General features: G+C 47.0%; 1 protein-coding gene across 1 annotated transcript in view; it reads right to left on the reverse strand.

The window, feature by feature from the left end:
• LOC138570262 (coiled-coil domain-containing protein 194-like) overlaps nucleotides 1–12,666 on the reverse strand; it is a 172,100-nt gene that overhangs the window by 31,840 nt on the left and 127,594 nt on the right. The window contains exons 3-4 of the mRNA XM_069649030.1: nucleotides 9,154–9,307; nucleotides 4,089–4,212 (exon numbers count right to left, since the gene is read on the reverse strand). Of these exons, the coding sequence (XP_069505131.1) occupies nucleotides 4,089–4,212; nucleotides 9,154–9,307 (278 nt within the window). The remainder of the gene's footprint in view (nucleotides 1–4,088; nucleotides 4,213–9,153; nucleotides 9,308–12,666) is intronic.

Here is a 12,666-nt window from a genome sequence, read left to right on the forward strand (position 1 = left end):
ATAGGGCCACCAACGTGTGCCGCCCGCAGAACCTTCTATTCTGCTATTTTACTGTACTGCTGCTTGTTAGCGAGTGCATAGTGTCTGCTGGTGTAAGTGCCCAGCCCGGCCTTTGTTTCTAGGAAATGCTTAAAAAGTTTCACAGTTACTTTTTTTTTCATTTACTTTTCAGTCACGGAGTGATCAGCCTCTTGAATTTTTTGCCGCCCCTAGATTTGCTTTTTTATTGCCAAAGACCAGTTAGTGCCCGCTCCGATTGTGACAGCGACAGTGCCTCTTGCCCCTCCTCTCTGTCCGGGTCCATTCGCATGCCTTTTAGTACTCCTTTCGCTGCCTCCCCTGAAGTAACTCTGTACTCTTAGTTTTCGTGCATAAAAACCAATGCAAACGGGTGGTTCCATCGGTACCTGATCCCTTTTTCACACAGACAAGCTGTAAGGGGGCGACATGCTCTTCTTTTTGCAAGGGTTGCTGCTGACAAGTCCTGAAAATGTTTTATCCTGGAATCTTCAAACTCGATGGTGTCTAGTTCCCCCGCTTTTTGGAGGATCTCCATTTTGTGCCTATAATGGTGGCATCTTGCCAGCACCGATCTTGGGCCTCCTGGTGGGCCTCCTGCTCTGTGGATTCTTTCGTATTCTAGTGCGGTTGTGAGCGGAGTGGGGAGGATAGCGACAATGAGGTCTCTGACCTTCCTTTCGAGAGAAGCTGGCGTCTCGCCAGGAGACTCTTTTAGGCCTTGTATCCTTACATTCGCTCTGCGTTCTCTATTTTCTAGGTCATCGACCTTTGCTTCCAGGTCTCGGTTCTTCTGCTCCAGTTCCTGGAATCGGCCTTCAGTTCTCATTTCAACAATGTCTGCTGATAGTTGATAGTTCTCTAGGGCCTCCACCTTGTCCTCGATATTATGTACTTTATCCTGTAGGACGCTGACCGTCGAGGTCATGCCTGTCCTAAATGCTCTTATTTCCTCGAAGAGGAGGTAAATGTCTGCTTCAGTGGACATGTCTTGATCTTCTCCCGATATCGGCGGGTCTTCTTGGGAGGTGGGGGCCGCCATTTGTGTGTGGTCTCGCCTGTATTTTTGTACTTTTTCCACCGAAGAGGCCACTGTGGTAGGCTGCATACAGGATCACAGTTCAGTGTGCCCTGGCTTGACAGATGATATGTCTTTATGTGTTGCTCAATTTGCAGGATATCCCTATACAGACCAAGGGGGATCGTGTTATATAGTTATGGTCCTTGTTTTGCCCACAAGGTCTAATGGTGCCGAGCCCAGATCTTCGGCTGTTGCCTGTTCAGTTCTCTACTGGGGGTGGTGCAAAGCAAAAGGACTCAGCTTACTCGACTGTCGGTCTTCACGCTCCTCTTTACTCGGAAGGGGGGCGACCAAACCAAGCCCCCAACCCCAATTACTGCTGACTGCTTTGGGGAGTTGGTGGGGAAGTTTATGTTCCGGCTATTTCAGGGCTCCCTTTTTTCTTTTCCAGCCATGCCAGATCTAGTAGGGCAGATCCTTTTTTGTGGGGGGGGAGCCGGCAGCTCGACCCTGGAGTGTTTGTACAGGGTGTACCCCCTTCCTCTCAGGGCAGGCGAGGGTGCTTGATTGCCAACTGTCATTCTCCACTGGCGCACCGTATGGTCTCAGCCTACTGCGATGGTTTTGCTAGCCCAAGGACACAAAGGTAGAGACCCTACTACAAGTTCTAGTTTACTGGGGGGTCTCCAGGAGAAGAGGATGGCCAGCATGCAGGGTGCACAGAGGGGATGGCCACCCGCAGGATTATGCTTAAAGGAGACAGCCCCCTTGATTATTTTAAAGTCTACAAATGGCCCTGCGCAGCAAGGGGCCAAGGGGTCTCCTCCCCCTCCTTACCTTGGACTGTCTCCTGACGGGCTGGGGGCTGCTCCTCAGGGACGAATGTGGTTAGGGCGTTTGTGGGGCCCTCTGGGTTCTCAATGTCACTGCTGCACTCCTTCCAAGGCCCAGCAGGATTGGGCACACTCTAGGCTTGTTTATACGAGCCACGCACTGCAGGGCGTGTGCACTGCCATACGTGACTTTTCCTCACTTTGGGTGCGTTCACGGTGCTGCCCCGTGTGTTGTTGACGTGAAAGGCTGAAGGGCTGCACCTCCTGGTGCCCTCTCCTCGCTGTCCATGCAAGGGCCTCCGCTCAGAGTGGCCGCCCAGGGCCTCGGATTCCAGGGAGAGGGGGAGGCAGGACCGCTCAACTCACCCTTGGGCCCCTGCCCCCGTGGCTGCTTGGGCGTCCGCCTCTCTGGGAATCGCAGCTCTGCAGGTGCCTGCTCTCGCCAGAGCCGGGGCAACTCGGTTTAAACACAGAAGGCATCACTAATACGCCAGTAGAAGTTGCTCTGGCTATCAATCGAGAGGCGATCAGTAGTTTCGGCAGGATTCCTGCACTCAGCTTGACTGGATCGGCAATCAGCCCCTCTGCACCGTCGCGGCAGACACTGCACTCTCACGTTGGAGGCCTCCCCACCGGCGGGGGGGGGGGGGGCGCTGCAGCATCGTTGTACGCCGCCCAGATCAGCTCGACCCCGAGCGAAACTTAAGCTAAGTGTTCTCGACCCCTTCCTCTTGACATGCGGCGAGTTTCAATAGCATACGGACTGGGCAGGCATATAAAATTCGCAGTCACGCGGAGGTTTGTGGGGAGCTTGGTTTTCAGGCTTCCATACTGCCTGCGCCCCCTAGTGGTCTCCCCGGGATTGTCTTCTTTTGGCAATTCGGTGCCCTCCCTGTGAGGGCTGGAGTGTCGAATCTATAGCCTATCTATAGGTGAAGGCTTGGGTGGTTGTCATTGATCAACAGTGTGATTCCCTCCCACAGGTGAGAGGTGTTGTGGTTGTCATCTGACTGATATGGAGACAGTCTACCAGGGAAGGCAGGCGTTGTTATTTTATTTATTATTTATTTATTTCATTTGAATATGTATATAGTGCTCACAACCCAAAGGTATCTAAGGGCTTAATCTTAAGAAATTGGTTACCGACATATATACTTTTGCTTAATAATGAGGTGCTGGCTTAGACATAGATGCTGGGGTGGCTGCCAACTAGGAGTTAAGCGGTATCCTCCTACAGGAGAAATATTGAGTGGTTGACATCACTTAGTGATAGTTAGGAGCCTCACTGATTGTCCAATGGCCAGTGTGCAGTGTGCAGAGCTGGAGTGGTTGTCGTCTCTGACTGTTGTGGTATCCACTGAAGGTGTGAGATGATGTGGTTGTCCTCTCTGAGTGCTTTAGTGCTCTCTACAGGTGACAGCTGGAGTAGTTGTCAACTCATGACTGCAAGATAGCTCAGTGAGGTAAGCGCCTACTTTAGGAACATGAGCGAAAACTGCAGACACAAGTCAAAATCCCACCAGGACTGACGCAATTCTTTATCAATAAATTCAGTACCGATACATTGGATATCGGCCCCTTTAACTATGACGTTCATTTTGAAGTGGAAAAGGTCCTGCCCGAGGAGCTGTATAAAAAGTGATATTATCTCTAGGTCATATTTCCCACCCACTGGTGAGTCAATAAGTCGGAGTTGTTCACCACGAGTAGTGCGATGTCCTGGAATTGACAGCAGGAGTGGCTGTCATCACGGAGCAATCTGGTGCACTATTGCTAGTGAGCACTACAATGGAGGATAGCACAGTGGCACCAGAGCGACAGAGGTTGGAATCCCGGATCCCCGCTTAGAAACCAAACTCAGGCATTAAGCGTGTTATAAAAAACAATAAAATGAAAAAATGAATACATCGAATGCTTGGCTGTAATGTTTTCCGTCTACAGGTGGGTTGGCGTTGTCTCCACTGAGCATCATGGACTCCTATTGGATGGACCCTGCAGCACGTGTAGTGTCCCCTGACCTCTGATCGAATGAGTGGATATCTCCTCAGCACTCTTCTAACCCTACATATCATTTCACCAATATGCTGTCTGACCCCCTAGGTTTTGAGAGTATCCCCCCCCCCCCGCACCCCCACAGCATACTCAAGTTCCTGCTGCTGGCCTGCACCTTGTTATCAGTCCCTGCTATTGGAGGACAATTCTTTTGACCAACTTACAATCAAGAAGTGAGTGGATGCTGCCATCAGCCCCACAAGTTGCCAGGAGCATTGCCAGAGGCGGCCTGTGGATCTAGCGCTCAGCTGCTGGCGTAGTTTTTCGGTCTCTGTTGCATAGTTCCTCCTGGGAAGAGTAAAAGTATAGTTAGTCCAAAAGATACAAACATTCACACCTGTGGTCCGATTTTCTTCTCAATTCCATTGAAAATATCACATTATTTGAGCCAGAAAGAGGTCAAACAGGGAAAGGATATCTTAGAAGAGGGGGACACCATGGCGGATACATTTAGAACATTGCAAGTTAGGATAGCAAGGGGTTCCTGCATGCATTATTTGCCCTTGATATTAGTGGAGACTAACATACTCCTCTCCCAGCCTAGGTTGGCTTTCTAATTTGAATGTAATTTGCTAAGAAAAAGTTTTTTTTTATGCTTATTTCCAGCTCTCCTCTCTCAGGTGGGCCAATGAGATGTCATCTAATTGGCATGCTGGCACTTTCCTCTCTTCCTGGACACACATTTTCAGTAACTCGTGCTGGTGGATGCTGGTGAGAGGTAACATAGTGCAAGGAGTTTAGTGTCTGCTGCAGACATCTGTGTGCACCCTGCAGGCCACTAAGCCCCACATCAGTCTCAGGTTGATAAAAGTAGTGACATTGGCAAAAAGACCCCCAATTAGTTAACCCCTTAAGTGCCAAGAACGAGTATGCTCGTCCTTTTTGCATAGACTTGTAAAATAGCCTGGCAGTTAAACATCAAGAGACAGTTTGTTGTATGATGTTTCCTACAAGATTGTTATTAGTCTTCATCAAAATTATTATTTTGTTATTTTTATTGTTCTTATAGTATGCAATCGCTTGAAACAGAATGTATTTCCTGTATAAGCGTCTAACAAGCAAACAATAAATAAATACATAAATCACCTGTGACTTTTAAATTAGAAAGGCAGTGATCTGGCTTTTTAAGAATATTAGCACTGGCGTAAATGAGCCACGCTGATATTTCAGTACATCAGGTTCGGCGCAATCTTGGGCACCCTGTGTAATCGGAGGTACTCCTGCACCACAGGGACTGTTGGGGTATCTGCTCCCTTCTAAAACTTGGTGTGCCTGAGGCTTCAGGCAACAGGAAAGTTGCAGGATATTTCTGACTGTTGTACTCCTTACTAGAGGTGGGCATAATTGCACAATTCTGGACAGCAGGAAAATTGGCAGATTTCAGGCAAAAGTCACCCAATCTGCCAATTTTTCAATTTTGCTTTCTAAATTTCGATTTTTGGAAAACCACATTTTGTAGTGTTTTCCCCCACATAAATTTCGTTTTTCCCCCCCAAAATTTTGGAGATACGCACAAATATAATTTCAGGGAAAAAACACAATCACCACAACAACAAAATATCAGCAAAGGTTGTGGCGGAAAAGGTAAAAATCCTCGTAGCTGGCGGAACTGAATTATTGTCAAATTTCGCCAATTCTGTTTCACCGGCGGGCAGAATTTCAGCAACAGTCATGGATAAAATGGGATCGGGTTATTTCCTAAAGTCTCAATGGACGTAATGCTGTGTTTGGTACTTTAACCATCACCACTAGCATCCCAAGGAGCTGTGCATGCTGATGGCCAGAGAAAATTCTCCCTGGAACATTCTTAGCCCCAAATATTCCTGCGGTTGGGCTTGCTGCTCTACCAATCACTAAAATCCAATCCAGGTTTTGCGGATATCCCCTGTGAAAGATCAATCACAGTGCATGTGTTTGTGCAGTGGAGAGAAGAGGGAAGGATGAATCAAAGGTGTGTGGGCTCTTTTTGTTGGACTGGCCTACAGGGAAACTGGAAGACATGGCAACAGCAGAGCACTTTAAGGCTCGCGTAAAATGAATGACATGTCAGGAAGAGTGACACGTGGCTGACTCTTGCCACGCCCCACCCACCTAACAGGTGTACTTTATGTTGGGAAATCTTAATACTTGTCCTGTAAAGTCTGTCTAACTTATTGGGGGAGTGATAGGTGAGAAGAATGCGTTTGTTTGTAGGCAACGTTGTCAGAGAAGGCTGCTCTTTTGCTGCACTTCGGAGGAGGGAGGTAAGACGAGTGGGACTCGGCTTAGAAATTGGAAGATGGCTCAACAGGCGGGCTCCTCTTATTGGTTGGGGTTAGGAAATTGCCAGTTACATTTAAGAAAGAGTGAAATGTGAGCGTCTGTGACCCACCCCTACCGACCATTCAGTGGAATTTCCATCTTGAGAAATCTGTCCATTCTGGTCTTGGCCGTGAGGAGAGTAGTGACAGAAGGGAGGACTCTGATAAAGTCTGAACAAGCTATAGAGCCCTGTGTCTGCTGGGGTGGTGGTGAATGCAGTGCTTAGTTTGGAGGGGTGTTTGCTAGGGCTGTGCCACAGGACTTATTTCTGAACACCGGCACTTATTGTCTCAAGGGTACAGCGTTCTTTCATCAGACTTTTTTTAAAGAGTTTTTTGCCCAAAAATATTGGCCAAAAAAACTAATTGAAAAAATAAGGGGTTGGGGTCATTAAGGGCACATAAGTGGCAGAGGTATGGAATAGGGAATAAATAATAGGGGAGGGGGTTTGGGGAAGGAGCCCTGGAATATATATCAACATAATCGATGAGAATCTTCGACAAAAAAACATTCTGAGAAAGACCTGGGGATGAATGAACATGGAACCGTCTCAAGGTTAGTTCAAATATGATGTGGTGTTTTGGCAAGTGTTTCTTTAACCGTCTGCCACTTCTACTCACAAAACACACAACAACATGAGCCATGCGGCACTGCTGTGCTTCCTATCTAGTCTCACGAATAACGATGCGCCGGAAGGTGACAGAGATGGCGCTCATGCTGGTCGCGCCAGCACACTGCTCCCTACTTGATGTTGGATCCCTACTTGATGTTGGTCCCACTCCATTACTGCAACAGCCGGCAGCGCTGCTGCAGCAGGGTAATAACTTGTGAGTGTAGTGCAGGCAGCAGCCAAATAGTCATGGTGCAAGGTGAAGCTCACCACTTCATCAGGCAAGCGGACACACACATGTAGAGGTGCTAGTGTCAGTATGATACTGGATTTGCAGTGCATCTAAAGGCAGGGGTGCTCAGCGGACACATGCCGGGTCTTGGTAGACTGGGTATTTCCCATTCTTCTGGCATGTTGCTAGAATGGGGTGCACCAATACATACGCGCATACCTGGCCGCTAACTCACAGAGTCTTAAACACACAATGGCAAATACTGGTGACCGGTGACTGTGAGGCTGAAAACCCGCTTCCTGCCACACTGTGGCCATTGTGATGTCCTTCCAATCTGTCTAAAGCCTGTTTGAGGAAATGTATGTCTAAGTTTGTAGGGATGTACTAGTGTCCATTCGGACTCCCAGGTGGCACACTCTTTTGACACACCATTTTTATTTTGGGCTATTAGGTGTTGGACTTCAGCACCACCTATAAGCTGAAACTATTGCATTAGAGTACAGTTAGGTGGGAGATTAAAGCTGGTAGGTGTTGTTTGGTTATTTACCCATCCATTAATATCAGTGGCTAGCAAATGTCTATCACAGACCTGAAGTGAAGCCCAAACTGTTGGCTTTGCCACTGCTTGTTGATGTGTTGGATTTTGGGTATTAACTGCCATCCAGTCGCAGAGCGCTGCCGTATGGTCTGCAAATCCGAGCGTGAAGGTGTTACTATTGTTATCCTTATCAATTTGCAGCAAGATTTGTGTGTCGTCAATATTTAAATTAAACTGCATTGTATATTTATGGAGCAATTTAATCAAACGTTCAAGTTATTTAAATTGAAGCAGCAAAGAGCTGGTGGTTTTAGGGAATTTATAAATTAACAAGCTGGACCCAGAAAATTCCTTGCAGAACTAGCAAACTCTCTGTCTCTGTCTGCATCTCTCTCACTCTCTCTATCACACTCTGTTGCTCTCTGTCTCACTTCACATCTCTCTCTCTCGCTCTGTCACTTTCTGCCTCACTTTACATCCCCCTCCCTCTCTCTTTATACCTCTCTCTGTCTCCCTCTCCACCCCTCTCTCACTCTCTTTCTCTGGGCGAATGTGGGGTTATCAAGAGTCTGTTTGCTAGAGTCACCCCAGAAAAACAAAAGAGGTGATGGCTGGAAGGTTCAGAATTAATCTTAACCTCTGGCATTGCTGTTGGCAATCCTCTAGACCATGGTTCTTTGCCTGCCAAACCATTACAAAAGGTGAAAGACCATATGCAAATCAGGCTTGTTCCCACCCCCAAAGGGGGCAGTCCAGCCCGAGCATGGCAGCCAGCATTTCATTGCAATTCTAAACTCTGCCTGCCATGTGAGCATGGTCCGCAGCGTTTACTCATTTGCATGGCGGAAGGCAAATGTACAGGGCAAAAGGCGGCGTACCCGCGTATATGACGCCTTTTGCCCTGCACATTTGCAATCCGCTGTGCAAATGACAAAAATGTGGCAGCGGGGAGCCGCCTATATGTATGTCTGCACGTAACTGCTCCCAACCGCAATCTTTGGGGAAAAAATAAGCACCTATGTTTTTTAATACATACAAACACCAGTGTGGTCCTCAAGAGCCAAACCCAGTTCGTGTTTTCGGGATATCTGCACAAAATACATTTGGATATAGTCAATCTAAAGGATAGTTATTTGCATCGTCTGTGGTCATCCATAAAACCTGGTGTGATTTGGGTCTCTCGCGGCCTGGGCTTGGAGACTCATGTTTAGAGGTACTGACCAGCCATGATTTTTCAATGGATCTATCCACCTCTGAAAAATAGCCTGGACCCTGACTTTCGTTGATACCAGTCCACCTCTGATATATTACTCCATAGCAATGGGACTCTGAGAAAGCTGGGAAACCCGTCTGCTGCACCCCGAGGTATTCCTATGTCAACGTAAGCGTTTTGTTAGAACGATGTGCATGATCAATAATATTATTATTATCATTATTACTATTATTATTATTATTATTATTATTATTATTATTATTATTATTATTATTATTATTAATTGAATGCTGTCACTGTCATTGAAGCTGAAATGAAAACGGATGCAGGCTCACACTTTGTCTTGCAGTTGGGTGTTCTGGGCCCGACACTCCATCGACTGGCTCTCTGCCTCCTGCCATCTCTGGGTCACATTGAGGTAGCCCAGCTTTGCACCCTCCAGCGCCCGACCCGTTTCATCCACCTGGATCTGCCACTTCTTCATGTCCGCTGCAGGGTGAAGGGGTGCAAGTAAGAAAACGGTGCCAAGAAGTGTGGGCACCCATATGATACACTGTACAACGTTAAAGTCAGAAGGCAGTCCCCATCAAAAGATTGTACTTCTACTAATGACATGGTGGAATCGCTGCACGGTAGCAAACCACCTGCAATGACTCTGGCAAGAACAGCCACAGCGCTGCTCTGACACTGTGATCGCCTTGTGGCAGCATTACACAGTACACCCTATGGAAGCAATGGCAAGTGCTGAATCCATACTAGACAAGCACAGCGACTAATACATCCTACTGAAATCATTCTGCAGAAGCATGCTTTAAATAGCAAGATGCTGGAATACACTGCAACCAATCACAGTACTGGAACCCTTCCTAGTGCATGTATCAGTCTGCAATCACCCTATGAAGGCAGTGCTTCTGTCAATCAACACTCTATCACACTACTGCTGCACTGAACTATGTTGGCCACTCTTGCTTTCTAGCTAGGCTTGTGCTCTGTAACACCAAAGGCCATACCATACATTGCCTTGGTTGCACCCAGTTGATCTGGAAGTTGTCATGGTGCACGTGGTCAGACCCAGGTATAGAGATCGACTGTAAGGACCTGATTCTGAGCTTGTGATACAAGTAGTGAAGAAAGCTGGCATTCTCCCCTTCAGTTTCCAGCACCACCATTCTGCGGTTGGGGGAAGAATTGGAGGGGCGATGTTGTGCTTTCCAGGAGCAAAAGCTGTTTAAGTATATTGTTTTGATTAAAACAAGTTCACCAGTGGCACAGTGAACATTTCTTAAAAGACTGTGTGATGAATCCAATGGAGTCATCAGAGATCCCCTGGCAGTACCCTCCTCCCATTTGGCCAGGGGACGGCAGCCGCTACCTCATCCTGAACCTGGGGGTGGCTGTATGAGGGAGGATCACATGGGAGGAAACAACCTCCGGGGAGATGTCATGGCTTCATTGGATGAGACAAGGTACCCCCACTTTTCTCATGAAAAAGACCCCCTGATACCCAATACCCTAATGGCCTATTGCCAGTCATCTGTCATCTGTTCCCCCATTTAGGAAATATAGAGAAACCTTTTCCCCAACACCTGTTAGGTTAAACTCCCACCCATGGTCTGAAAAGTAAGAGCTCCAGCAAAACCTTTTTCAGTTCTAATTCCCCTTCATATAGAACTGACCTTTCAAATAAAATTATTGAGAGAATCTCTTTAAGTACTATGCATCAGTTAATATCAGTGGACTCCAATTCCCACATCCACCTAAGTACTGAGACGAGCAGGATGAAGGATAGCTCAATGAGCGTGCTAGTTGTTTTGTGAAAGCAACTGTGCGCGGGACATTTAAAATGGAAACCAACCTATGAGAGGCTGCTCAGGAGAAGACGTTGCATCTCCCTTGGAGGCGTCTGAAAGCTAAAGGCACGAGTCGGTGTGGCAGGACCAAGGGGCTCGACAGCAAAGAGGGAAAGAATCATTGCATGAGCAAGCAGGGCCGCAGAAATTCCAGGAACCATGAGACAATCCATGGGCGTTCAGCAGCTGAAGGGAGCAGCGTTACCCTCACCGGGACCTGGACGCAAGCAGGCATGCAGGAGCAGAGCACGGGAGAAATCGGAGAGATATCAAAGTGGTCCGGAGTGGAAGGCAAGCGGCAGAGCTACGCCATGTAAGCGTGAATGGAACCGAAGACACCACACAGAGCCAGTGAGTCAGCCCAAGGAAAGTGGGGGCCGCAGGGCATTTTTGTGACTGCGCCAAACACAATTTGAAATTTGTAAATCTGCAGAGACAGAAACAATGAGAAGATTGTTTGTAAGGCAAAAAGGCAGAATGCAAATACAACCCCTAATACTGTATGAGTGCATGGAATGGCGATAATGGGAAAGCTGAAAGTGAACATTGAACCGAACCAAGGAAAAGATCAACAATTGTGAATGTAAAGAGAAACTGTTACAAGCATATGTAAATAGAAGTCCTGGCAGGCGAGTAAACCAGGCAGCTACAAGTATATGAGAAGTCCTGGTAGGAGAGTATACCAGGCAGTTACAAGTGGTTAAGTAGTCCTGACAGGGAAGTATACCAGGCAACTGCAAACCTACAGAGAAGTTCCAAGAAAGGACAGTGTTTGATTGAACATAGAAGGAACTTTGTAAAAGAAGGAAACTACGAGGCTAAAAAAAGTGTTTTACCTAACAAGATTGTTGTGGATCATGAAAAGACACCCAGAACTGTTAGATCAAAAGACATACCACTGAGGAATCCAGGGGAAGAGAGCCCCCTCGGGAACCAAGGTTCTGTTACCTTGGACAACTTTTATGTTGGAGCTGTTATATTTTAATTTATGAACACTTTTTGCAAATACCAGGTTATAGACATTTACTTTCTCAAGTTATTATTTAGTTTGTAGTGTGATGATCAGGATAGAATGTTTGGACACAAGGACGGATTTGATTTCTGACATCCTGGCAGCGACAGATTCTTAGTTTTTGGTTTTAGGTAGGGAAATTCCTCTTAGAGCATGGATAACTCCAACGACACATATTTACAAATTAAAATATGAGTTTACTTGTTTATAAATACGTTTTCACTTCTGACTTCAAAAGTAAGAAAACTTCCAACTCGCTTATGTCGCCTGGAGCCTTGACTTTGGCTTATGTATTTGATAACTTTTGCCAATTATGTCTTTGCAGCACACTGGGGCCACGTGGGCTTTGGAGCTATTTGCATAAGGGTCACACGAATAGACTGGGCTATATTGCATTTCTAGGCGGGCGCAGAGTACACTGAAATGCCAGTGGCTGAGGAAGGAGGCAAATAAGTGGTAATATTTACCAAAAAAATACAGTGATTGTGGAAGTAGGAGTCCGTCTTCGCTTTCTACCAAAGTCGGATCTGACTTTTCTGCAGTATTTATTTACACCTCTACTTGGGGTTTCGTCTGGCCCCCTGCTTTTACATATTCAGTTATTTGCAAAGCCCTCTGGACCTACCACCTGAAAGGCACGATGTAGTTACCTCTTTCAAGACCAGCAGGGCCAAAATGGGTGAAGTGGGAAGAGCAGGTGTCCGTCCATTCGGTATCCACCATGGATAGTTGATGCACAGCTTTTTCCGGGACTGCGTTGCTAGTCTGTGTCGTTAGGCATGAGGTGGATGTACATCTTCTCATGCACAGGGACCACAATAAAGATAGCTGGAGCTAAAAGCAGCACTTGGGTGTCAGACACCACCCAGTAAGTCAGAGCAATATACGGGACTGAAGAACCAGTCCAGTGCGTGCATGCTGCAAATCTTGCCACCACGTGAGATTCAAAATATAACTTTTCGGCCAGTATGCGTTGCATTATGTCT

The sequence above is a fragment of the Ambystoma mexicanum genome, chromosome 1p, assembly GCF_040938575.1.
Source record: "Ambystoma mexicanum isolate Mex_15411 chromosome 1p, UKY_AmexF1_1, whole genome shotgun sequence".
Lineage (NCBI taxonomy): Eukaryota > Metazoa > Chordata > Amphibia > Caudata > Ambystomatidae > Ambystoma > Ambystoma mexicanum.